The sequence below is a fragment of the Plectropomus leopardus genome, chromosome 7 (genome assembly GCF_026936395.1).
Source record: "Plectropomus leopardus strain MGB_pleo_1.0 chromosome 7, ASM2693639v1, whole genome shotgun sequence".
NCBI lineage: Eukaryota > Metazoa > Chordata > Actinopteri > Perciformes > Serranidae > Plectropomus > Plectropomus leopardus.
The window spans coordinates 30,706,495-30,734,492 of record NC_142182.1 but is presented as its reverse complement, the minus strand read 5'-3'; the positions used below and the strand labels follow the sequence as shown (position 1 = coordinate 30,734,492).

At 38.6% G+C, this 27,998-nt stretch overlaps 1 protein-coding gene, 1 long non-coding RNA gene and 1 pseudogene across 7 annotated transcripts; 1 reads left to right on the top strand and 2 right to left on the bottom strand.

The window, feature by feature from the left end:
* Window position 1: 1 nt before the first annotated feature.
* On the bottom strand, window positions 2–15,802 carry LOC121949989 (ubiquitin-conjugating enzyme E2 Q2-like). 2 transcript variants are annotated; one of them, XM_042495880.2, is made up of 13 exons: window positions 15,522–15,802; window positions 12,496–12,600; window positions 10,481–10,603; window positions 10,331–10,387; window positions 10,084–10,233; window positions 7,830–7,914; window positions 7,676–7,736; window positions 7,493–7,583; window positions 7,340–7,398; window positions 5,807–5,855; window positions 5,614–5,709; window positions 3,505–3,571; window positions 2–3,419 (listed from the first exon to the last, which is right to left on the bottom strand). In XM_042495880.2, exons 1-13 carry the CDS (start codon window positions 15,678–15,680, stop codon window positions 3,388–3,390), a joined length of 1,134 nt encoding a protein of 377 aa, XP_042351814.1. In that variant the 5' UTR covers window positions 15,681–15,802; the 3' UTR covers window positions 2–3,387. The 2 variants fall into 2 exon arrangements, with proteins under 2 accessions (XP_042351814.1, XP_042351813.1); XM_042495879.2 differs by having other exon boundaries at window positions 10,084–10,236; window positions 15,522–15,800.
* Window positions 15,803–18,479: 2,677 nt separating this feature from the next.
* On the top strand, window positions 18,480–23,050 carry LOC148189226 (UDP-glucuronosyltransferase 2A1-like; annotated as a pseudogene). Its single transcript, XR_015777065.1, has 2 exons — window positions 18,480–18,774; window positions 21,101–23,050. The product of XR_015777065.1 is annotated as a UDP-glucuronosyltransferase 2A1-like (transcript).
* A 674-nt stretch (window positions 23,051–23,724) lies between these two features.
* On the bottom strand, window positions 23,725–27,672 carry LOC148189225 (uncharacterized). Of its 4 annotated transcripts, none has more exons than XR_015777068.1 (4): window positions 27,384–27,672; window positions 27,077–27,174; window positions 25,620–26,131; window positions 23,725–25,117 (listed from the first exon to the last, which is right to left on the bottom strand). It is a non-coding gene; the product is annotated as an uncharacterized LOC148189225 (long non-coding RNA). The 4 variants fall into 4 exon arrangements; XR_015777070.1 differs by having other exon boundaries at window positions 23,725–24,864; window positions 24,962–25,117; window positions 27,077–27,669; XR_015777069.1 differs by having other exon boundaries at window positions 23,725–24,611; window positions 24,709–25,117; window positions 27,077–27,668.
* Between the last annotated feature and the right edge of the window lie 326 nt (window positions 27,673–27,998).

The following is a 27,998-nucleotide window of genomic DNA, read 5'->3' as shown; positions in this document are numbered from 1 at the left end:
ATAATCTTAAAATTCTTTATTCATAAACTTGATGCAAGTTTACAAATTACTGTACATGGTCAAAATTTCTTCAAATGGAAAATGAAAAAGAAAAGAAAACACGAAGCGAGCCACCGGTGCCAGACTTGATCATGTTTTGTCGGTGCCAGAAGATGAATTGAGAGTCGAGATAAATGAATCTTTTCAACACACAGTCCAGTCAGAGAGGCACGCTCTGTGAAAATCCCCTCTGACTGCACGGGCCCTTCAGGTGAGGACATGAGACCTGATGATTCCTCCCCCTCATGTAACAACAGGATGTGTGTTAAGAAAAAAAAAAAAATTATTTTAAAATATTTTGCTCAGAATTTGTTTGTTGTTATAATTGACCTCTCCAGGCACATTTTTGCCATTTGTGCAAATATATAGATACATATTTTATTCGGAATACTTCAGAGATCACGCACTGAAATCAAATCTACTTCAGTATTTGGGAAGAAAAAAAAATTAAAATACAACAGTGGGTATTGATGAGCTGTTAATGGGGTGATCATCATGCTCCTGCAATACTGTTAAAATGGCATCTCAAATTAAAAGAAACGTGGCCCTTATTATTGTAAAGCTCATTACGTTTTTCTGACATCAGATCAGCGGGTGAGTAAACCTAAATGTCAGCGGTGCAGAGCGTTAATTAATCCAAGAAAATAACCCCAAACTCAACACGTACAGATCCCCTTCCTAAGTGTTGTTTGTTACCTGAGTTGCCATTCAAACATACTTTTGCAGTCAGTGTTAACAAATAAACTGCAAAAGAGCCAACAGATTGTGGACACAGCGTGTGTCCCTGCAGAACGGGGAACAGCAGTAGTGACGTATATTGCATGGTCAACGTTACAGCTTCATACAGAGTATCAGGTCAGCTCTGACAGATGCGTCTTTTTTTTGCACCAAAAATGGCACAGAAATGTATTCGTGGTACATTGTTGTGGCAAAGGAAGCCCTGCAAAAGGTGGATGTTTAGCTGCTGACTGAGGAAAAAAAACTGGAGACAAATCCGGCTGCATGTGTGACGATGTCATTTAACAAGGAAGAAGTTCAACTCTAAACACAGAAGGGGCAACCCACTGCAATCGATGCATGCCAGAAAGATGTGACATACAACTTTGCTGCTAAACCGGGCAAAATTCTGAAAACAACACATCCAACCACCCTTCATTTATTCGCTCTGTAAAGCCAGTGCTTAACACTGACTGAAATCAAATCCAACTATCTTTTATACAGGGTTCCCACGCATTTTTAACAACTCATTTTCAAAAGTTTCCCATAATGATTTACCCCACTTCCATGACTTTATTTGACCTCGGTTAAATATTGGTAGACCTATATAGTGATACAACCCTAAATTATTAAACACACACTCCCCAGGAGTTTGCGGATAAGCAAACTGCTAGGGCTCGCCATCTTTACTCGCCAATTCCCACCACCAACAAGATGCATAGACCAGACCGCCATGTAACAGTACTTTTGGGGAATTGAAAACCAAAGATCATTTAGATATAAATGCAATTTGATGTGATTGGTTTTTAATTTTGACATGTTTGCATGTATATTTTTCTTGTTAAAAAAATGTATGCTTTAAAGTCATTCTCTAACATTGTTTTTGGAACCTGCCTGAACCGGAGCGTTAACGATTGCTTAATAATGTAGGGTAGATTGCTGTCGGGTTTTCCTCGTCCATATGAATTTAAGATCTAACACTGAGGGCGGATTTTTCATATCCGAACATCTATACATGTATAGATGTCCGGATCACGTCACGCAGTGAATGAATCAAACATGTATATTTGATTGAATCACCAGGTATCGTTAGTGTTGTCTGTAAATAATGATCTGTTAATAGTTTGTTCTATAAACTGAGATTTAGTTGGAGCCGACAGCGTGATTCAGCTATTCTGTATTACTGTAATATTACTGCAGCAGCCTCCAACTCATGCTAACGTAAGCTGTCCATTGATAGTAACTGTTGCCAGCATCATTTAGCGATTTATCACTCTGACTGTAAATATTCAGTATCTTAGGATTCCAAAATATCATGTGTGAAAGCCTTGATTAACCAGCTAGCTACTGCTTTGCAGCATTTTCCTGTTTCTATTCTTAAGTGACAGCGCGTTTATTTCGTCTTAAAGAGGACATGGTGTTGGTAATGTCGGTTTGGTCGACATGTATCACAGGATACTAGTGATCTTTCAGGACAGCATTAGATTTTAAATTATTAATACAAGGGACATATTTCGTGTAAGGTAAGACTGATTGGGGATTTTTATGAGCACATTTTAAACTATAACTGATACGATGTATTTTCAAAACTTTTCCCAAACATTCTGTTGATTCAAAACCATTTCAAGGTCTTGAAAACAGTTTCATAACTTTTCCAAGAATTTCATGGCAGTGGGAACCCTGTTCGTAACAGCGGTTGAGACGAGGCTCCTGTGCGTTATGTCGCTATCTTTGCACACACACAGGGCTTCATTTTCAGCGTTAAACTAGCCATCAACCTCTACAGCTACGGTCAACAGAAAGAACAGCCGCCAAACTGATGGCTTGCAGGGCCGCTGTGTTTAAAGAAACGAGGCAAAATGAGCTCTTCAACATTAGCTCTGTTAAAACTTCCAAAAAATGATGCTGCAACAGTCATTTCATCATTCTCTAATGAAAATATATCTTCCCAAGATATGCAACATGCAGATTCTGAGTTATTTTGTCTCCATTGGCCCTGTTTTTATTATCAACCACTGGTGGATTTGTTCACGAACAACAGTTAATCTTAGTTCAACACTGCAGCATTTCGATTCTGCTTGGCCCGATATTCTCCACACATTTTAAAAAGTAAGAGCTAAAGGATACCAAGTTTGAAGGTCATCTAAATTTATTGAGATGAGATGGGGGAAAAAATGCGGCCAATAAAAACAGGTGCTGTGAGGTGCCACATCAAGAGCTTCAGTATCAATCTTGTGTTAAAATTCCCATTTAAAGAGGGGTAACTGACTGTTTATGAAGCCCACTTTGTCGAAGCAGCTAAAGAAAAAGCATTTCCCCACATTTCAAGGGAGAAAAGGTTTTTTTTTCGTTTTTTTTTTAAAGACAAATGAGCATATTTAGAAAACAGGACTAGTGATACCCCTCACATCATCCTCCTCACTAAAACACTGAGGGGAGAAGCAAAGTCATACCAGAATAAAGTCTTTCCCGGAGCGGGGCAAAAGGAATACTTGTCAGATGAGCCAACGAGATGGTTTCCGCGAGAAAGATGATATATCCCCAGTTAAGTCAGAGGGGGGAAAATATTCCAAAGAAAACAAGATACTTTGACCCAAAGACATGTTCCCAGTGCATAGTGGTAGTAGCTCCTTATCCATCCTCTTTAGGTGGTGTGTACCAGCCTGTGAAAACAGAAAGAGAAACCCCTTTGCCAATAGATCCAATCCACCCAGTGTGTACCCCAAACATAAAGGAATATTTACTCACCATTCTTTTCATGAATCTGCACAAGGGATTTGTACGACTGTTGTGCTCTGGCAAGATTGTACTGGTTCTGAAAAACAAGTAATGTTATGTAGGACAGACAGAAATTCTTCAATATGCAGTACGAACTACATAAAAAAACTACAATTAAAAAAAACTTCTGCTCCTATTTTCTATGTGGCAGAGGAACTGTGTTGCTGCTATTCCCACAGACTGTATAAAAATAATGGATGAAGCCAGTGTGCTGTCACCCATTGGTCTGTAAACTACCATTTTGAAGCCTTGAGTTTAGAATTTAACCATCACCATCTTGAATTTTTGGAGTGGGAAGTGACACAAGGTGGCCATGTTTACATATGAGGTGTAGAGCTGTGGAGGAGCGAGGGCTGCCTCTAACTGAGAGCTCAAGGTGATGCTTTGCATGTTACTCAAAGTGGCCACGCCGGCTAGCAGGAAACATTCCCACAGCATTGGCTAATGTTACCTACAAGTTGCAATAAAGTTTTGAAGAAAAACATTTTGATCTAATGTTCAAAGATCATTTTAAGGATGGTTATCATTTCAAATAATGTTCCTTAAAGGTTAAATGCTGACTAAGGTGTAACGTTTTAACTGCACCATCCTGAAGATGTTTTGGTGTTGTTGAGAGGTGACAGATAATCCAATGTTCTTTCATCTAACATTCCCACCATGTTACATGAGAACAAAGGAAGAACATTTTAAAAGCAACATTCAGATTTTTTATGAAACATTCCTGTAATGTGATATGTTAAAAAAAACCATTTGTAACATTTTTTGATGTTTGTTAAGAATGTTACCCTTACTTTTAAGAAGACTGTTCTGGGGACTGAAAGAAAACCTGCCCTTAGAAACATTACTAAAACACTGCATTGATTGCATTGTACCATTCTTAGAACTTTTTTAGAACCAAAACCTGCTAGCTGGGACACCTTTATTTATGCATAGCATTAGGTTTTACTAAAATTTAAAAAGGGAGTAATGTTAAAAAAATGTACTCCCCGTACAGTTGTTATGTATGGGAAATAATCTATAGGCACCAAAACAATTTTATGTACCGACTGTAAACACATTCATTTCAGCTGTAAAGTTGAGCATTTTAACATGGGTGGCTGTGGGATGGACTCAGTTTTGGAGCCAGCCTCAAGTGGCCGTTTAACAAACCGCAGTTTTTAGCATGTTCAGTTCAATTCATTTTCAATCCTGGAAGTTGCTACTTTGTCATTCCACATCCTCTTACGTCTAACTCCTTCTTGTAATCTTTCTACTACTGGCTCCGATAAAGAGCCAGTAGTAGTAAATGGTTGGAGGGAAAAGCATTTACAGCTAGGTTATTATAAGACATTTGAAATGACAGGTGTAAATGGTACCTTGGGACACTATTTCCCTTCACTTGATTTCTCCACTAAAACACAACTGCAACACATTTAGGGCTTCATTGTGCTTCAAATGTGCTGCTTGCCGCAACTAAAATCCACTCTCGTAAAATCACAGACTGAAAGTGTCTGCTCCGTGCAGCAGCAGCAGAGCCACAGCACAGAGCTCACTGCGGTCACGCCATCTACACTTCTATTCAAAGTGTAGATAGCGGCATGATGGCAGTGGGCTCTGCCAGAAGCAAGCTGGGACCTTATGCACAAGGCATAAGGTCCCAGGTACTGAGGTGAGTATGATCTGAATGAAGGAGACCAAGAAGTTGATTAAGGAGGAAGCAGAAGAGCACACACTATGAGAGAAAAAGGAGATGAAGAGGCCGAGGGAGTCCAAAAGAGAAAAAACGTTAAAAAGAACAGCAGGCACTGCCACAGCCGCGACAACCTTTTCTTGTTCTGTTTTGCTCAAAGTAAGGGAAAAATCTAAGGATCTAACATCAACATTAAAGGTCAGCAACCTACATATTGAGCATCATCGACAAATATCTTTTCTTATATCTCTTTCTATAATGTCAGCTGTAATCAGTAACACCAGTGTTGTCGCAAATTTATTAACCAGTGTGAAAATTTCCTCACTGTGGCATCCTTAGTGGACGAACAACATGATGTGTAACCTCGTACATTTAAAGCACACTGAGACTGGACTAATGACAACACTTACCTTATTGGCTCCAAACTGCACCCTGGCTTTTCCTTTAACCAGAGTTGCATTTATCTGCATAATAACAGATTCTATGGAATAGGCACTGCTCCAGCCCTGAAAACACACACACACGCACAAATAAAACAAAATTATTCTGCTGTTTAAATTGAGGAACAATGTGTCACACGAAGTCTCAAACTCATTTACAAACCTGTTTTGTGAGAAGCTCCATGCACAACGCCCCTCCTCCTAGAACATAACTGAAATTAAAAAAAATCAATACTCAGCATAAGTGTGTGAGAATTAAATAATACATATTTACACAGATGGGTACATTTGATATGGAAAGTATTCACTGGGCTTTTTGTAAATTTGTTGTGCTTCAATTTAATTTCACAATATCTTGAATAGCCATGTGGGAGCGTTTTTTTTTGCAAAGACTCCATTTCAAAGTAGATGTTTATGCCTTTTGTTGATAATCAGAACCCTTAAATGGATATTTCAGATTTTTTGAAGTGGGGTTATATGGGTTACTTGTACAGTGTATTACATACAGTAAATGTCAGTCGGCATGCCCCCAGTTTGGAGAAGCAAGCTGGAGTCCAACCTCCAAAAAGTCCCACCTAATTAAAAAAATCAATATCAGCTTAAATGCATGCTATATTGAGAGTATTTTACTGCTTTACCTTAATGTCGGACAGCTAATTCCAAAAGGAGAAGCCATTAACAACTTCAATTCCCCATTTATGCTCTCATTAAAGCCACCAGACTCCATTCACAAAAATAGTTATTCTATTTAACTGAACATAGAAGCATCTGGTCTATCACTGCTTCGATCAGTTCATTAGTTTGTGTTTTTGTGTGCCCTTGGTGGATATGAACTAACCCTTTTCAACGCCAATGTTGACACACAAAAAAAAAATCCACCGCTGGACCAGCAGCTCGTGTGTTCAGCAATGTTAAATCACTGTTTTTCTCAGTGGAGTCTAGCTTTGAATAGAGTGATATAACTGCTTCATTTTCATGTTGTCTGACATCAAGGTAAAGCAGTTAAATACTCTCAATATAGCATACACTTGAGCTGATGTTTTGTTTTTTTTGGTGGGACTTTTTTGGTGGCTAAAATATGTTTTGCGGCTGACCCCAATCCACATCCACCCCATCCATTGCTTAGCTACCATGTCAGACTCCAGCCTGCTTCAACAAACTGGGGGTACCCTGACTGACATCTATTGTATGTAATATAGTATCAATGGATAATTAACCCATTAAAAATGTAACTTTCTCTTTAAAGAACCTGGATGATTTGAGATACATGATGGATCTGTATCACTGAAGGAATTGTCTTGTTCAAAAGCCTAATCACAAAGACGTATGATAATGCTTCAAGTTACTTGTAAGAGTCAAAAGCAATACTTTGCACTCTGTCATAACCAAACCACATAGCCTGTACTATGCAGAAGTAACATAAAACAACATAAAGCTATGCATAAACGCATAAATTCATCAAAGGATCTGACTTAAGGTTGTAAGTAAGAAAAGCGACATTTCAACACATCAGCAACAGCTGCCAGCACAATGTTAAACACTTGGAGTTACTAATACTTGTAATGTGAGTAAAGCTCTCCCACAATCAATCTCAAAATTGTGCACACAAAAATGTGGACTAAGTCCCAGTGAGAAAATACTTTCCTCGAGAATTTCATTTCCAAACTGTACTTGGGCAAGATAACTGCACACTCACCCTCCTGAAAGTACAGGTGAGACAACCCGTACAAAAGGTGGGTCAAAAGGAAAATTATCCTGTCACATGGAGAAAAAATAAACAAACCATCAGTTTTAAGAAAAAACTCTTTTCTTGAACAAAACAATTGACAAATCTTATAACAGTACTCACTTTATAAGAGAAATTGAGCAGAATGTAGTCCACTCCTTCCTTTTCTTTTAAGACCTGCAAGTCGCTATGTAACGGACTATCTGGGTCTACCCTGTAATAAAGAACAACAAGTCAAATCTAACAGAAAAGACGATATAAAACAATATTTGAAAATGTTAAAAGCAACTATAAGTGAGAACTTACATCCTTAACTTGACGTGCCATTCATAAAGGCTGTCACTGACTAGTTCACATGAATAAATACCTGTGAGACACAAACACAGAGATGTTTTTTAATCTGCTGATGGTGTGTCGAAACAAAAGTCCCCACTGTGGGGAAACGTGTTATTGCAGTCACCTGTCTTGTAACTCTGTGATCTGTAGATCTCCCTGAGTTCCTTCATTAGGCGGTCTGAGGCTTGCACGGAGCCAGACACTGCGCCCTGCAACATAAAGCAAAAAGTAAATCACACAGATGGTGGGACACCAGGGCAAAAGAGCGCATATAGCACATAAAAAAAATGGGCTGGGCGACATCAGGGAGAGTCCTGAACATTTCGGTCTATTGACAATGTTACATGTGAGCATTTTCAACACATGACAAGACCAACAACTCTCCTTGAAAGAAAAAAAAAAGTTGGTCATGCCACATTTCCACTGCATGGTATGGCGGTGGTCTATTTAACTCAACTTCCTCGTTTTTGATTTTCCATTAGTAAAAGTTTTAGATAGTGCCTGCAGCTGGTACCTTTTTTAAAACCACCTTGGTTTAGGTTTAAAGCCAGCTGAGCAGACAGTGGAGTTAAAACTCTGCAGACCACTGATTGGTTAGAGAGAATTGATAACAGCATGATACAGGAAGTTAAATCACCAGGATTGAGCTACTGTCAATAGCCACAGCAATGTTTTTATTAGTTCACCTTGCTTCAGCTTTATACAATGGCAGCCTGCAAAACTATGGCGTTCACTACAAACACTACGCCGTCCAACTGACGAAGCACAGACGTTCCTCTTTTTGGTTGCCTATGAAAGGACTCAGCAAGTGCTCCACTGCAGTCGGTGTCACTGCAGTATACTATACGTAGTACACAGTACACTATACGTAGAGGACAAACAAAATAGAGAAAAGCGTCTGGTACAAAAAGTGAGTGGAGCTGAGCTAAATCATGCAGTGGAAATGTGGCATAAGTTACTAAACTTTTCTACCATAAGTCCATTAGAGAAACCTTCGATCATAAAGCGTGTCCATGCAGAAATGATAAGAGTTGTTTCAAGATATTTTAAGATGTTGGCCTTTATATAATCTGAAAAACAATCAGCAATTTGACAAGATTCTTTATTTTATTATTCAGTTTTTAAAGTTTAGATAGTTTCATCAATTAGAGTCTGATGTTTTGTTCCTGATTTCAGCAGGCATCTTTTATCCACTGGACTGTGCTGGTGTGAAAGTTGAGAGCCAACTAAACTTTCTGCTGGACACTATCATTTCACTCTGCTGGAGCCCTCTGCGGCAGCAGCCACACTGTGTCAGCACTGCAAGGAACGATGAGTCTGCGTTTTGGTCGCAGAGCTACTGTTGATCTGAACACGGTGAAAGTGACAGTCGAAATAAAAAAAGAATGATTTCTGTCCAGTGATACCGTATAAACCTGTAGTACTGTGCAACTATCCTGAGATGATTTGGGTTCAAACAGTTCCCTTACTGGCAGAGGATCCAGATTTGCTAAAGTCCTGCACTAATGAACCTCTAATCGAATCTTTCATATCTCCTCATTATCAGTAAAGAGCAATGTAGAAAACATCTGATCAATAAAGCAGGAATTTATTCAACATTTCAAATTTAATGATGCTCATCTCACTTTTAGGTAGAGAGATAGGTAAAGGATGTGAACATAATTTGTGCTGCCACTGGAAAGCACAGTGTTTCCACTATTGCAGCAAACAAAAGGTAATCAGATCAGATCTAAACTAACTCTTTGAGTTTTAGTTATGTATAACTTCAGTGTCATCAAATAAGGGTTGCGCGGGTGGACAAATCGGCTAAAGGCAACTGGCTGAGAACACTGCTGGTTGTTTTTTAGGGCGATCATGTAAGAGACACTGCTCTGGTTAGCAAGAGACAGCAAGGAAAGAACAGTGCTGTTGAGCCAGCACATTTTTACATCTAACTCTGTGGATTCAATTTAGGGTTTATTTTTACGAAACCAGAGCTGGTGATTTCTGGAACAGCGGAAAGACTACTAGAGACGGTTTTGTTGAGATTTATTTAGTTTCTGCTGAGTTTGAATGAAGTGTGTTTTACAATGAGTTAACAGGGCAATAAAGCTCATCTAAGTTCTGTGATAAGGACAAATTTGAAATGCATAGAAGGCGTGCGTCTATGTATTTTTGTTTAATAAGGAAAACAGGCGTAAAAACATTTCCTTTCTTGATATGTTGTGAGTATGTTTTAGTGATTAGACTAAAACATCTTGTGAAGCATACCAAACTCTCCACTTAAACACATCTTCCAGCTGAAACTACTGGGGGATTTGGATTCAATAAGTAGAATCCATACAATATTTAGATTCAATGAAATGCTGTTAAATCCCAACGAAGAACCAGGCACTTACATTCAAGTGATCCTGTCTCTGGTTCTTACGAATCTTCTCCAAGATGGCCAGATTTTCTTTTTCTATTCCATCATCTTCTGACTTTTTTCCATCAACTGGCTCCTCTTCTTTCATGTCGTAATGGTCCAGGTCTTGGTCCAGATCAATGTCCTGCTGTCAGTGTATCAAATATGTTTAGAAACAAAATTAACCATTAAGCTATGAAGGTATATGAATCCACTGAACTGTCAGGAATACAAACAGGTACCTCTCCCATTTCTTCCTCCTCTTCCTCTTCAGATGTCACCTCATCTGATGGCCCGTTCTGTAGTGTGGCAAAACATTGTCAGTTGACATATAGTGAGATTTAAAATGCAACAAAAAGATATTGAATTTTACTCTTGCTGTAGCTGAGTACCTTTCGTTCTTGGGTAATCGGGCCAGCTGGTAGGGGCTGGTCCAGCATTTCTACATCGGGATGCTGTGGCAGGTTGTAAAGCCGACAGAGATCACAAATGAGGCGTTTCAACTGCTGAAGGAGCTGTGTGTGAAATCAGCAAGATAAGACATCAGAGATGAAAATCAAACTGCCAAGACACGGTTCATAAAGGCATCATAAAATGGAATTAAAGGACTTTCAAGTCCTTTTTCAAGCACCCTTTTTTTTTTAATTTTCAAGGACTTCACTCAAAGCAGCTAATTAATTTTAGATTTTTGACTAAACATGAATGATAAATCAATGTCTCTCTTTTCAGTGAATGGTTACTTAACACATTGTTTTTAGGCATAACTGTATAAAATCCTTGAATGTCATGAGACCTATTGTGCTTATTATACCTCTATAATGCACCATTTTCTTGCACTTTGAAAAGATCTAATCCAGAGCAAATTCAGGGCGAGGGCATCAACATAATCAGAGAAACTCACTATAACTGAACCAACATTGTCAGGAGAGGGAGAGACCCTGCTGTGCATGTATGATATCAAACACACTTTGTCAAATCTGTACAAAAAGCACTACAAATTATGAAGAAAGGAAAAATAATCTTTAAAGTAGAACCTTCTGTAAGAAGTGCAAAGAAACAAAGCCAGCTGGAACTTCAGTTTCACTTTCAGTTTCTGGCGATACATTGTCAGGAAAACAAATCAGGGTGACAATGCCAGCCCATTATGTTAGGGCAAGTTAAGCTTTGCACTGTCAACATAGGCCAACTAGTTTTCGGAGTTTTAAGAGTGGAGCGAGGTAAAAATAAACTACAATGTCAGGCAGGACATCACCAAGACAAGGAAGAAAGAACAGGGAGGGTGCTGCAGTTGAGACAGTGACGCGTCAGAATTTTTTAATAAAAGAAAATGCTGAGCAATAGCTGATTTTGAGCAATTAAATAATAATGACTCAATGAAAAAAAGTTGTTTTTTTTACAGAGATTGCAATATGGGGCCACTTAAAAGCCCCTTTTACGCTGCCTTTGCTTTTTTACACAGATCAACCCAACTTTAGCATCATACTGCCTCAGTGTGCGATTTCAAACAGCATGCCAACATCTCAGTGGCTAAAAAGGCTTGACAGGCATGACATGTAACACAACAGCATGGGCCTCTAGGGTGACAAATGACATGCTTATTGGCAGCATTTTATAAACCATAACAACGGCACTACAAGGAAATAATCATTTACTGTCCCTGTTATATGGCGGTTGTTCTCGTCCTTTGCACGAAAGGTAAGTAGCTCCTGGACTTCACTGTCTCCTCAGTTTGAGGATATTTTGGCTGCTGTTCTTCCTCTTTGAGTTAGCTACTAACTGCTGCTAGCTGCTTTTTGAATCTTCTGGGGGTGAATCACACAACATGTTTAAACACCGCATGTGTCGTGCCCATGATCCCAGCGCAAAATTCCCATTTTTAACAGGCAGTGTAAAAGGGGCTGGAGACAGTGTTATGCGGTTCATTTGAACTACTAGTCAACAGATTATACACCAGGCCGATTATGGGGGGCAATATTTGGCATTTTGCCGAATATCTGTAAATTTCATTTTAATAATTCCCAATAAAATGAACTGATTAAAAAGGGCAAAGAAAGTATCAGCATGGGAGGAACCTTTCCTTTGTAAAACTCCAGGAAGCTATTTATATATATATATATATCTATTTTTTAATTTTATGTTTTTTTAATTTTTACTTGACTTTATTCAAGAAAAAAAAGAAAAGTTACTGGGAACTTGTATGTGATGTTGAACGTGACGCTAATGGGTCTACTTTCAAGATATTCCAGTACTTTCTTTTTTTTTCACGTCAAAATTCACGCACTTCAAGCACCTTGCGCAAACCCCATTCACAACTCTATCAAGTTTCTACTGATATACAAATACATTTATGAGAAATTCCGATTTGGAGCTAACCTCTATGAAGCTGGATCCACATCAGCCAACTTACCAATGTGCTGCCTTTTCTCACATCCTCCAAGCGCTCCAACACTTCAGCCAGACTCGGATCATCAGAGTCAACAAACCATATTGGGGGTGTTGAGGGATAGGATTCCTGCAACAGAGTCAGCAACAGCAGGACATGGAAACTTAGCCAGCCATGTGTATGTTAATGGCTTTATTGCCTACAGATAATAGAGGACATAACAGAGGACACAACTGCTTTTATGAAACCCAAATGTTGCCAAAGGATATCTAATCTACATAAAATGTTAAAGTTTATTCGAGAGCTATAAATGATTTCAGACCAAATGTTTTAGCCCACACAGACACCCACTCAACAAAATAATTTGTCTACTGCCAGCTGTAGAGCAAGAGTATCTCTAGCACTGGATGACAAGTGGCTGAGTGCTGCACCGAACCTTTAATTAGATCTTAATACAGTTGCTAAATCATGTGTGACCTTCAGTTTACATGGAGATTGAGATGCAAGAGAATATTTATAAGGACTAATTCTTCATTTCAGGAGATTATGTATATGTATTTTGTGTATTTGAACTGCTGTGTATTCTAGCAAGTAAGCCCAAGCTATGTAGTAAGTACGGTAATGTAATGTACTGGTAATAATTTTAACTGGTAAGGATCCCATGTCCAATTTCTAGAGAGGAAAATATCCAAATATTTATACCGCAATGTTGATGTTTATGTATCACATAAGTTAAAGATGGGTTAGGGTATGACTCTGGGAATGCACTGTTATTATGAAATGGATGCTAAGGATGGGAAAGACTCCCATGTTTACAACTTACAAACAAACCACTATGAACAGCCTTAGGCGGTGATTATGATTATGATTTATGATTATGGTAGTTAAGCGAGGGTTTAACGTACTGTGTGTTGATAATATAACTCTAAAAAATGTATTTGATCTTAACAGAGTGCCCCAGTAATGAGTCTTAAAAAATACAAAAATGAGTCTAGAACATCAAATTAATCAGTAAATAGCCCACTTGTCAATTTTGAAGCTTTTATGTGTAATATAAACGGCGGTTGCTAACAAGTGGGGAGACTACAGAGCATCATCCCGCTGAACTTTGTCAAACACAGCTTTACAGTCTAGTTTTAGTAACGGTGTTAAATCATGTGACTGTGGCATAGTTCTTTTCTAGCCTAACTTTAGCTTTTTACTTGTGGTGATTTCGTTTAGGCCTCCAAGGCCCAAAAAGTGTCCATTTGTGAAGATTAACTTGCTGAACAAAATGCACAAGTATCATAAATGTTTGTTTACCACAGAGCTTATTTTCTACAGTAATCCAAAATCCAATGAAAAGATCCAATAGGGTTTTTATCAATGGAACCAGGGCGAAGCTAACTTATATGCTTCGGCCTACAGAAAAACATTGTCTGTGAAGTACTCTATTACCTTAAAAACAGACCATGGCTGATATGAGGTGTGTTTGTTTGGTTTTCAGACACTTTTCTGTTATCAAGCACCAAATCAGATATATCAGAGCTTTCAGAAAAATGATAAGCACTTGTACTGCATGCTATTCAACATTTCAGCTATCTCCATAACTTTTTTAGGATATAACCCTAACCAGCATTAAGTCAAATGCAAAGAGGGCACTCAGATTTCATCATGGCCCGTACAAAGTGGTCAACAAATTAGTGTATCACCACAGACACCAAAGTCAGTGGTTCTCTATCCTACTCCTGGGCCCTGCACATTTTCAATCTGTAAATTCTTTTCTTACAACTGATTTGCTTTATCAGGTGGGTTTAGCCACTCAAGAGTTGGTGATCACACATGATCCAGTCAATCAGATGTGGGATGTGTGCAGAGCTTGCGGTACCCACAGTTAAGGATTGACTGACTTGCTCACTTCTAATATTCTAGATTCACACTGTGATGCAGAATGTACTCTGGTGTCTTTAATATTGAGCTGACTCAAAGATGGTGCAGACGACTGACACAACTTGAGTCTCCTCATGACAGGGCTACGAAAACATCTTAACAGGCCATATCCGTGTCCCCAAAATTTGAGCACCAAGTGCGACTGCAGGTGTGAATGCTTATAGAGGAGGATGTGGTCTGGATGGTGTGAGTAATGTGCACCACCTGGACCATACAAACACAGATGCTATGACAAGATTGAGATTACCTACACATTGTGATGGTTAACTTAAGGCGTTTGCATTAAGAAGTTTGACGATTATTTACACTACTGATGATGTATTTACACCGCCTTGAGGAGTTGGTGTTGAAATGCATGAAAGATACCAGGCCCATTTCACGTCATCTACGTTGACAAAATATATTTACAGCTAAGCTCACATTATCAGTTCGTAACGCAAAACTATAATACAGTGCAGACGCCCTCATATCTGCATTATATCGCTTTGTACATATTTTGGTGTCCTGATAAAGAAACCATTAACGTCACAGCTTTAATACAAGTTCGCCACGGGGATCGGTCTATTTACTGAAAAGGCAGAAAACACAGTGGAACAACATTCCATTAAACCGCCTGTATTTAACGTTAAAGATATGAACGGGACATTCAGCGGTGTGCCTGTTTAGATAATTGTGTTTTTATACATTTTATTAAATAAAAACAGCTGTGATACTGTGAAAATCCCCCTGCGAATAAGCTTATTGACGTTAAAATTAAACTAGATACGGTTCAGTAGTTAGAAAGTTAGCAGACTGCGAACTGCAACGCAGTTATTTTGGCTAACAAGACAAGCTAGCACGAATGTTACTTTCAGTTATCAGGCTAGCAAAAAGCTACCGCAACGTCGTAACTAAACGTTTTCTTGTGCACTTCTGAAAGTGATTTCAACACTGGTGTCGTGTTGTTTTCTCTAGTCAACGGGGGTTGGTGTATATTGGTGGCTTTAAAAACAACGTGAATATAAAAGCGGGCACTTTAATCGCAGTTAATTTGTAAACACGGAACCTTCCGCGGAATGATTTGGTTTCAGTCGATAGTCAGTGGCTGGGTTAGCTTGTGCGCAGAGCTGGCCTGGACTCACCGTGATGTTGCAGTGAATGATCAGCAGCTTCTCTCCTGTTACGTTGAATTGGCAACTGAGTTCATCGGGTTTCCAGTCTATTATTCTGAATCGTTCGTGGTTTGGGTCAAAAATTGACTCCAAAAACTTCAATTCGGCCTTCAGCCCCGACACCGACATCTTCTACTCATCTCAAACCACCAGGCCGCTGGCAGAGGGGAAGTCGGGGCGGAATGTGACCGCGCAGTTGAGTCGGGTCCACGGATCTCGCATATTAGCGTGAGAACAACAACAAAGAGCTGGAGGGATAGGTCTATGGTGGACGCTGTCACTGGCTTTTGACAGTTATGACGCTGCACAACTTTAATTTAATCTCTCTTTCTTACATTTGTGTTGTTATTTTTGTTATCATTACATGGCATGATTATATTTGGCACCGATTTCATTGTAGTGTTCACAACCTAACTTACAGGATCCCTTAAAAACAAGATAAAAACATTCTAAATAATACATCGGCCTATGTCCTCAAATAAATAGGCATTGACGGAAAGTAACTAGTTATATGTAACTAGCAGGAGGAGATAAATAAGAAATATTTATAAATTATACAAATAAATAAATTAAATTTCGAAACTAATGTATCAGTCACAGTTACTGAGAAAAGAAAGTAATTCAATTAGAGACTGTTCTTTATTTCTTAGAGGGGGTTGGCGGTTGTTGTTGTTGTTTTAATCTCCTGGAACCTACAAATTTTTTTCCTTGAGCCTCCCTGAGTGGCATAGATTCATGACCCCCCTCAATCATATATTAATTATTATATTTTTTAAAAATCACCCTTTTGTGTTTGGAAGTTTAAACTTTGAAGTTGAAGATGAAATCCTGGAGTTGAAAAAAAACCTCTGTTTTCTTCGTCTGCCTCGTTTTGTGCATGCCTGTTAGATTGTGCAAACAGTTTATTTTTGGCCACATTTCAAAGGAGAAGTATAATAAATTGATTTCGATGAAATATCAGTATTTTAAGCACAGAAAAAGGTAAAAAAAAACAAAAAAAACTTCAAAAGTAACCTTTCTAACGCTCTAAATATGCAAAAGGAAGAAAATATGAAAAAGGTCTGCACCAAGCAAGTCTGAGTTACCAACCAAGCAGCCACCCTGGGACCCTTGACCTCCAGGAGCCCCCACAAGTCCAAAGTTCATTATAGGTTGATTTTTTTTTTATTTTTTATTTTTTTTAATTAATTGCAAAATTTCTGAAGGAATTACCGCTACAACAGCATAATATAAACTGCATTGTTAGAATACCTTGTGATCCTATGCCAAACTCCAATTTGAAAACCCTTTTAAGTTTTTAGTTTATACTGTGCTCATGGGGGTTTATGGCTAAATACAAGTGTAATCAAATTACCAAGAACTAATTGACAAACAAAAAATTTGGGTAGCCCCTACCAGTAAAGGGAAAGGGGGGGAGAGTGGGGTCAGTTGGGTCAGTGTCTTTCTAGGAAGTTAGAAAGCAATATGCCTAAGCCATTCACCATGCTCATACTTAGTCGCCCCCTCTTCACTTTTAACCTCAAAGTGGAGACCTTCTGACTATACCTTGCTTTTTTCAGTTTTGAAATGAGTTGATGTTAGTGTAAACTGTCTGAATTTTTGTTGATAGGTGGCACAGGAGTCCAAAGTGTGTCTGCTCTCACTGGGACACTTTATGAATCAATTTATTTATGAATCAGTTTATCAATTTATGAATGTATGTATGTACATTTTCTAAACTGCTTGACTTATGGCGATTTGTATGATAATAACGTAGGAATTTATTGTCTTGGCTTGTTGGTAATGTTGCCTCGTAACCTGACCTCCTGCATCTTTTTTATATTCACATCGAAGACCACAATGAAAAGAAGTCTTGGACTTCAATATGTCATCCGTGGTCACTTTTGTAGATGTGTTTGAGTGAATGCCCTCTTTTTTGCTACCTCAAAAAGCCTAAGAAAAATGTGTGTCTTATCAGCTGCTAATCTAAATTTACATTTACATGATAATTTTAATGGTTATTTTAAAATGTTTTAATGTTTACGTCAATTCAATGAACGCAATAACATATAACATATAATAACATAAGATTAGCAGACCACCTTAAATGCCCCTTTACTCCCCCCTGCAGGCCTCTTTATTAAACACATACTGGTAGACATACTGAAGTCAAGTCATTACATCTGAGCATAGATTAGCATATAGTCCTCAAGGTGCAAAAAACTAATAAGCAAATTTAATTAAACACAATAAAATCTTAACGTGAATGAAGGCGTTTCCCTGAAGGCAAAGTTCTGCCAATGGTAAATACTCAACCGAAGGTTTATCGATATAGTACTGTAATATTTGTTTACATTATTTATGTGCATTAGGTTGAAGCATTGGTTCTTAACTTGGGGGTCATGACCTTCCAACTAAGTTTTACAAAAAAAGCAGAGGGGTTGTGAGTTGATTAACAGGACAGAAAAGGGCAAAATAATATATTTATACTAAATTCTGTTTATGTTTCCTCATCCTTGCTTTTTAGCATTTGCATTACTGCATAAATTGTACACTTTCAAGTTCCTGAAAAGTATGTAGATAAAACATTCTGGTAGGGAAAAATCTCTCTTTGACCTGACCTTCAACTGTAGACATATGCAACCTGTGACAAGGGGTAGAGAGTAAATTTGTTTGAAGAGGTTGCGATGTCGGGAGCCAAATGTCTCACCTGGTAGAGTGGGCGCTACATGTTCAAAGGTTACCAACCCTTGACCCTTTGCTATAGCTCATCCCCTCTCTCTCTTTCCCCCAAAATGCATTAAATAAAAGTTTTATCTGATAAGTATGATTTTTATGGCTCTGTGCTTTTTGTAAAATTGTCAATGGGTGCAGCAGCTGTGAAAAATGAAGAACAGGTTTATAGCGCTGCTTTGTTCAATTAACATTCATGATCAATTTAACATACACTGACTTGACACTAGATGGCACAACACACAAATGTTTTCTACTTCTGAACTTGTTGCAGTACAACAGGTTCCTATCTGCATCTGTACACACCTTCCTTTACAACAGAGCTGGTCAAATTACATTACATAACCACACGTTAACTCGTCATGACTTAGAAGGACGGACTAGGAGGTGCATTCACCACGCTTTCTCTCCAACTGTGCTCAAAGCCTGCCATCTGATTGAATAACTATAATACTGCCACTGAACTGACATTTTTAAAGTAGGATTGACATTCCCGCGCATGTGGATTTGGGTAAGTCTTAATTAAAAGTTCACATGAAAAGTAAAAACAGCACCTGTATGTTCTGCTGAAATGTGTCTGTGAAAGTCTTGGTAGTTGTGTATGTGTAAAATCTAACAGAAATAAATGTACTTATGTATAACTTGTGTTTTCAAGTGTTATTCACCAATTGTTGTGTCTTTTAGTCTCACGCTGTTATGTAAGAGATGCAATTGGACAAGTTTAGAGGGGTAATATCTATGTGGTGGACCTGCTACATAAATCACCTGAAACATGAGAAGGTGCTCCAAATTCTAGTCGAAAGCAGGCGTGCGCATAAATTTGGAAAAGGAAAAACAACAAATTTTCAATTGTGCAATCCTGCTGCAGCCCTCCCTCTCTTCCCTCTGTCCTAAGCAGCCCCCACCAGATTACCACAAACATATACATGCGCTTTATACAGAAACCCACTATTTTCAATACATTGATTTATTTAATCTGTTTTCAGACATCTCTCTCTGTTCAAGAACCACAACGCAGACAAGAATTAGCTACCTAGCTACCCCATGGTCCTTCTGCCTTGCTCCCTGCTGCTTTGGACTAGAATTTGTGCTGGGCTGGCAGGATTGGAGTTGCTGTGGCCGCTGACTCTGCGTCATTTTCTGGAGCTGCTGCCTGCTCTCCTCTCAAGGTGGTCTGTAGCAGCAGGGAGAGGGGCAGGGGGGGCCATACTGTGATTTGGGGCTCAACGTAACATTTGCTACATAAGCTTGAACTAATAGTCACAGCCATGTGACCTTTGGCCCCAGTTAGCAGAAGGCTCAACAACAGAGTGTCCCAAGTATGATGTTTTTCTATAGGCTGATGCAGAGGTTAGCTTCGCCCTGGTTTCCTCGTCAAACAGCCCATGGGATTTTTTCCACTGGATTTTGGATAACTGGGAAATAAGCTCTGTGGTAAATAAATGTTTATGATACTGACATGTTTTGCTCAGCAAGCCACATGATTTAATGTCACCACTACAACGAGGCTGTAAAGCCATGTTCTGCATGGCTCAGCTGGATGAAGTTCTATTGTCCCACTGCACTTTTTAGCAACTTGTTTTAAAGACACATAAAAGCTTCCAAGTTCGTGAGTGGAGTATTTACGGACAGATTATATGTCCTTGAACAAAATGTGAAAAAATCTTAAGCTTAAGACCTTATTTAAGGCTTCCAACAAAAACCCATTCAAAACACCCATTGACTCTGAGATTAGGGAACCGGAGTTGCTTAAATGCTAACAAATTTCCAGGTTTTAGGACTCTTTCAAGGGATTCTCTTTCAGCAACATTTTGTCTTCATCTCTTAAAAGCATCGCAGATATTAATGAAGCCCCCAGGTACAGTGCCAGGCTTTGAAGCCAATATTACATAGTGATCAAATGTGGGACTACTGCGTCTGAGTCCATCAGCAGATGCCATGGGGCCCAAAAAGACTTTTTCTCATAGACTCAAATTGGGAAATGGATGTCTGTAAATCAGTGGATACATCTTTTTAAAAAATGTTACAACCACTGTAAAATGACTTCTTTCACTACTGAGACTTGGTCCATTCAGTCCAACAACATGTCAAAAGTCTGGAGAAGAGCAGCACAATTAAATAATTTCATCTCCATTCAAGGTAGTTGTTCAGTTAAAGTTCCCTGTTTGGCCACACTCAGCTGTAATTCTCTAGTGTGCCTGCTTTATGGGCCCTATAATATGGAAGATAATGAGAGGTGAAAGGTAATTTCATACTGTGGAAATCAAGCTTTTTTTGGCATCATTCACTGCTGAGCAACTTTAATAGGAATGAACAGGTGCCCGCCCACAATGCTGTATCAATTTCTCTTAATTCATTCATAATTTTGACATGTGTTTTATTGTGTTTATTGTCAGACTCTCAGTAAGACTCTCTTAAGTATTTATTTTTTAATGTTGTTAAGCAGCATAGGGTGTTGTTGCAAATGCTGGAAAATCAACTTTCTTTGCAGTACTCTGTATCAGGCTTTTTCTTTCACATTCAGCATTTTTTCACAACAGCCAATAGGAAGAAATTACCTGTGATTACCAAGGTCTCCCATTAAGGCCTAGATTTTCTAAAGCCTGAAAACTGAGCTGAGAGAAGATACAAAAGTCTTTTGTTCTCTCAGACTACTTAAATTACAATATGCTGAAAGGTTATTATGGGATTTTTGCCAAATTATGACAAACTGAAACTACCTACTTCAGTTTAAATCTTTAAAAAATAAATTGAGGTCATGATATCATGTAACTGTAAACTTAAACATGCAAACCAGAATAACTCTCTTACTGATTTGTTTTTGTGCATTTGTTAAGGTCTGTGAGGAGTGTCAGTATGAAGGGGCCTCACTTGTTTCTCATCACCTTTTCTCTACTGTTAATTCAACTATCAAGTGCATCTGGGGCAAAATCCTTGTGTTTCCATTGGACGGAAGCCACTGGGTAAACATGAGAGTACTCATAGAAGAACTGCACGCCAAAGGTCACGAGGTCACTGTGGTTCGGGCGTCCGATAGCTGGTACATCAGTGAAAAGTCTCCTCTCTACACCTCTGTGACTGTTCCCAGCCCTGGAGGATTTGAAAAAAACTACTTTGAAGCTTTTTTGTCCCGACATCTGGAGATCCGGCTTCAAGCTAGGCATGCATCTACCTGGTCTAAAATCTGGACTCGTATACAGATGGAGCGGCTGGTTGTGGATCAGTTCTCTCTGCTCCATAAAGGAATGAGTGACATGGTCATTCAGATGTTTGAAGATGAAAACCTGATGCGGTCTTTCCATGAAGCCAAATATGACATGGTTTTGACTGACCCTGGAGTTGGCGGAGGGACATTGCTGGCACGTCGTCTCCAAGTTCCTCTTGTTTTCAACGTCAGATGGACCATTCAAGGGGAAGCCCATTTCCTTATGGCCCCCTCACCGCTGTCATACATTCCTTTCACTGCAACAGAGTTGACAGATAAGATGACTTTCCCTCAAAGAATAAAGAATGTTTTGAGTTACATTTTTGGGATGTACACAATGTCAACCATTACAGAACCTTATTACAAACCTGTAGTTGAGAAGTACTTTGGTCCCGATGTGGATTATTCAACATTTTCCTGGATGCAGATATATGGCTCATGAGGAATGATTTTGTCTTTGAATTTCCACGTCCAACGATGCCAAATATAGTCTACATGGGAGGATTTCAGTGCAAGCCCCCAAAGCCGCTGCCTGCAGAGCTGGAGGAGTTTGTCCAGAGCTCTGGAGACCACGGAGTCATTATGATGACCTTGGGAACATTAGTCGAGAAGCTTCCTCTGGAAGTAACTGAGGAGATAGCTGCAGCCTTTGCCCAGCTGTCTCAGAAGGTTATATGGAGGTATAGGGGACAAAGGCCAGCCAACCTGGGTAACAACACATTAATGGTCGACTGGCTGCCACAGAACGACCTTTTAGGACATCCCAAAACTAGAGTGTTTGTGACCCACGGAGGTACAAACAGCATTCAGGAGGCAATTTACCATGGAGTTGCTGTAGTTGGACTTCCCTTATTCTTTGATCAGCCTGATAACCTGTCCAGAATCAGAGCAAAGGGAGGGGCTGTGATTGTGGATATTGCCGAGCTTGACAGACACATCTTTGCAGATGCTCTGGTGTCAGCTCTTTACAATTCTTCTTACAGGGAAAACATGCAGACGCTCTCACGGCTGCACAGAGATCAGCCCATGAAACCACTGGACCTGGCAATGTTTTGGATTGAATATGTCATCAGACATAGAGGAGCCCGTCACCTGCAGGCCCAGTCCAACAAAATGTCCTGGTTTGTTTACAACTCTGTTGATGTCATCGCTGCTTTGTTGTCAGCTGCGCTATTTGTAACATTGATCTTTACTTCAATTATAAGGTTACTTTGGAGAATTATTTTTGTTGGCAAAAAAGTTAAACATGAATGACATGGAAAACAATGTTGGTTTGGTGTGTGAAATTCAAGATTTATCAATCATTAACCCATCAACATTGTGTGGGATGCTGCTACAGTTGACAACATTAGGAAAAATACTGTATGGATACTGTTGGACCGAGCCAAACAGGCACGGGCAGAGAATGTGAACTCTGTTGTTTCTGGATTTACTTTGAAACACAGACACTAACTTCTCATCCTCTCTAAGGAATGCAGAAGGTCATTAACTAGCTAAAATCAATCTTTTCAATATCCCTCAGCATCAAGGCCCTGCCCTAAAAGGGGCTTTACCCTATAATAAAACTGGCTTACACAATCTATGTGAGGCCTCAAACCTTTGTGATTCCCTCTTCATGGAGTCTGGTTGTAAGTTAAACTTCGCACTTAACTTTCATTGGTGAACCGGAGGTCATGTGAACAGTTTCTGGAAGAAATTTCAGCTTACAAATTTAAGATCAACATTCTCTGGGAAACACAGTTGTATTCACCACCTTATTTGCCATGCACAAATACATGTAACACTGTTTGGCAGTGACTTTTAGTGCAACTTTCCTTCTTTCCTATCTGATTACATTTTCTTTTTAAAACTGATTAGGATCGCTAATTCAGTTAGTGCAGGTTTTGTAGTATGAAAGACATTCCCACTGCAGCAACTGTCTTTAGATAGTGAGATAACTGGCAGATCAATATAACCATCTTTGTTTCGGTGTATTTACCATAAAGGCTGGTCTTAATAAGTTAAAAATTAGGAATGCATTTGTAAGTCAATATATGAGTCATGGGTGTGAAAATTATTATTAAAATTATCCTTTTTTGCAAAATTATGCTGTCTGGTTTATTGTCAAGGATCTGAATGGGGATTTCCTAAAAAAAAGTGTGCATTTCTTCAGTTATTAAAGACAAAAAGCTATGTAACTCTCATGAAACCGGCTTTTGTTTATTTCATTATTATACAGTAAATGCATACCCTACATGAAAAGAAAAAAGTGACATATTGTTATTCCATGTTTGATTTGATTTTAATTTTAGACATTTTTTTGCACACAGAAGGACCAAAGTGTCATGTCAGTGGTAAATGCAACACAAAACATTTATTGAGACTATTTACAGGTTACTTTAGCTTGACAGCTTTTGCTTGAAACTATGCAAAATTACAACTTTTATGTTTACAGCTCTTGTTTTAACAAGGAATTCTATCAAACGTTCAGAAAAAGATCATGACAAGATGAAATGAAAGGCATTTCCTGTTATGGCAACATCTAGAAAAAAAGACTGACCTCTAGTTAATTAATTATTGAAAGACTTACATCATCACAAATTATGATGAAAACAATAGTTTTTCTCATATGAAGGTCAGGTAATATTTTTCAGTTTAAAATGGACAGTGTTAAAAAATGTATATCTTCAAGGTAAAATATCAGTTGTCAATAATAAAAAACAGCCTTCTGCACAAGTTGTTTATTTACACAATATATACACATAAAAATGCATTTCTTTTGGTACAGATCAAACTATAATTTATTTGACCAAAATAGGCCAGGTAATTGCAAGACTTCTATCAATATGACAATGTGATTAATGACAATCAAAGGTTTTTCTAGGCTTTATCCATAATTTCTTTCAATGATTTCTCCAGTAATAATTCCACTATCATTTCCAAAGCCTTCGATCTCTTCAATTTTTGAAGTTATTGCGATTTTATCTTTTTTATTACTGTTCTAAAATGTATTTAAGTGAAATTTAAAAAGAATCATATCTGCCTTCGTTTATTTGCAACTCATAATCTTCTGTAGCTTGGTCTCTCTGTTTGGAGTACTTTTCGCAGACAATATACGCTCCATATGACAAAATGAGCAATGTGACCAGCACCATTCCTGTAACCTAAACCAGAGACCAAAGGAAAAACAAAGAAAAAGACAAGTAAAATTAATTGGTTTTCAGTAATGCAACACATTTTGTAAAGGGTTAGTCAGCCTACCTCTGATATATCTTAAAAACAACTGCATGGAACAATGAACTTTTGTACATTCATGGTTCCTTCTGTAGCTTGGTCTCTCTGTTTGGAGTACTTTTCGCAGACAATATACGCTCCATATGACAAAATGAGCAATGTGACCAGCACCATTCCTGTAACCTAAACCAGAGACCAAAGGAAAAACAAAGAAAAAGACAAGTAAAATTAATTGGTTTTCAGTAATGCAACACATTTTGTAAAGGGTTAGTCAGCCTACCTCTGATATATCTTAAAAACAACTGCATGGAACAATGAACTTTTGTACATTCATGGTTCCTTCTGTAGCTTGGTCTCTCTGTTTGGAGTACTTTTCGCAGACAATATACGCTCCATATGACAAAATGAGCAATGTGACCAGCACCATTCCTGTAACCTAAACCAGAGACCAAAGGAAAAACAAAGAAAAAGACAAGTAAAATTAATTGGTTTTCAGTAATGCAACACATTTTGTAAAGGGTTAGTCAGCCTACCTCTGATATATCTTAAAAACAACTGCATGGAACAATGAACTTTTGTACATTCATGGTTCCTTGAGGATGAATCCTAGTGACTTTGATGACCGTCTAAATTTTCCTTGAGCGTCATTTGTGGTTTTTAGTGAAATGTTTCCACAATTATTAGTTACACACATAGAGACAGAGCGCATTTAAGTCCTGCTACCACCAGGGGAGAAATCAATCAGGCACTTTCCACTGACTTTGTATGGAGTGAAGGTGCCTCCCTGTATTTTCCATCTGCTAGCAAACAACAGAAAAAGGCTAAAAGCTGCTGTGTGATTAGATACACTACCAACAACATCAAGAACCCAGAGCTAAATTTCCTGACAATTACACAACAATCTATAGTACGTTGATTGACATCAGCTTGTTCCTTACCTGAGACCAAAAAAACCAATGCTGAGTCTTCATCTTGTAGTCATACTCTTGTGAAGAGGTGAGGTTGGCTGGTTTGCACCATTTAAAAGGAGCAGCTTTTTCAATTTCTACATAATTGCCTGACCAGGTTGTCCAACAACAGGCCCAACTGTGGCCATCCCAAAGCACAATGATGACCCAAAATAGGGCAGGGACAATGCTGGAAGCCAAAGTTTTTACACACTTTGGACCCCTCTTACACTGTAAGCCTTTGGTTTTTATCATCAGCAGAAAGACTACAAGTGCAGGTATAGTAAAATATGCAACTGCAAACCAAGCATTCATCCGAGGATCGCAGGGGCATGCAAACTCCTTCTCAATGAACTTCTCCAAGCCCAGAAGGATGGCGCCAAAAATAGTATTCGACATAAGAGGGCTGTCTTTAACTTCACTCTTCACTTTAGAGATCCAGGATGGTTTTGCTTTTCTACTCAGCTTAGAGATCACAGTTTGCTGCTCTGCCATAGTTTAATCTGCATGGAAAAAAGAAAAGATGAAAAGTCAAGGAACAGAATAGTCAAGTTAAAATATGTCCAATAAAGTTATTCTGTAACATTGGACAAGTTCAAAGTCCAGCCCCAGGGGCTAATTGTGGCTCAAAGACAGACTTTAAACAGCCTGCAGCATGTCTTACAAAATATGCATTATATGTGGCCCGCCACACAGTATTGGTTATTTATGCAATATCACTTAGCATTAGCATTCTCTGTTCACCTCACAATAGCAGGATGATCACAGACAGAGAAAATGTGTCATAAACGGATGGTAATAAAAGCGAAGAAACCAGGAAGAAAGTGTAAGGACGACACAGAGGCCATTTTCATGAGTGGCTGAAATACTTCTATTTTTGAATAGAAGATGAAAGAGTTTAATTTGTCTCATTCCTATGTGTTTTTTTTTCCCTTAAAACAACCCAGTATCACTTGTTGCTATTCATTCTTCTGATCTGCAAAATTAAACAGGTTGATTTTAAAGTTTAGAGCATTTCTAATATGATTCTGCATGTGTATTTCCTGCAGCCTAACTAACCAGGACACAGCGAGCTTTGACAGACAAACAGACATACACACACACAAACACAGATAATTATCACCTAAAAAAATACTTAACTTGTGTTTATTTACTTTTGCAATTTTAAAACTTGTCATAAGTTTAGATAAAATGTAGGTAAAAATCTTTCAAATATTGCCAAACTTTAAGGATAAGGACTTTAGAGTGTTTATAGAAAATATTTGAAATATTGTGATCATTTGCAGATTGCTTTGCCCTCAAACACAGATCCAGTTATCGAAGCAGATACATCTCCAAAAGCATGTTAAATATTTTAAACAATATAATATATAAACTGATTAATTTGTTTTAATATGTATCAAAAACATAAAATGTTCCCTTGTTGTGATCAGTTAAAAAGTACCTACTTGTCACTGACAGCTTGGTGTCTTGTTACCGCAGTGTTTCAGTTAATTCTTGTGGCTGAGTAAAAACATCTTGATGCTCACTGACGGGTGGAAACATCCTGTTGAGAGACCAACTTTTACTTTCACATTTGTCATTCTATTCTTCAGTGTGATGACATTTCAAAACACTGCTGCCATGTCCCACAGTAACAGACAGCAGAGTCTCCTGCCTCTGTCTGCTTTATGATGAACTGGTAATCTTTGTTTGATGAGGAGAATCCTGTTTAAAAGCTGGGTGAGCTGAGAGAAAGGTCAAATCTCAACATACTGAGGAGTTTCATCTGTAGCCTGTTAATTCCATCTGACAAAATATCCAGAATCTGTGCTGCGGTCCAGAAAGTCTTCTCATCCTGTAGAAACAGCAGCCGTGTGAGTCAGTGCCATCACTGCATCTGTTAACTACCTTTAAGAGACAATTGAAAACTCATTTGTTCCGAGAACACCTAGGCACTTAACCTGACTCTTCTTCGCTTTGCCCTTTGGGGTAACATAAGTCAGAAGGTCCAAAACCCAGCACCTAATGATTATCTAGCACTGACAAAGTTGTGTGATGTTGTATGTTGACTGTCATCGTAAGTAGTGATACTGAGATTATTGAATCTCAGACGCTGAGATCACTTCTGGTTATTACTTTGGTTTCCAAAAAAAAAAAGGGGGGGTTGTGCGGCACTTCTTCTGCCACTAGACGGCAATACCTGTGACCAATCACACCTGAAGCACTTTTTGCACTTACAAAGGGTTTTTTCCTTAAGTCTAAATTCTTGCTTGTGTTGTACGTCGCTTTGGATAAAAGCGTCTGCTAAATGAAATTGTAGAATTGTAGAACATACAAAGAAAATTACACGAGCAGAAGGTTTCTGCGTGAAAATATGGACAATAAAAG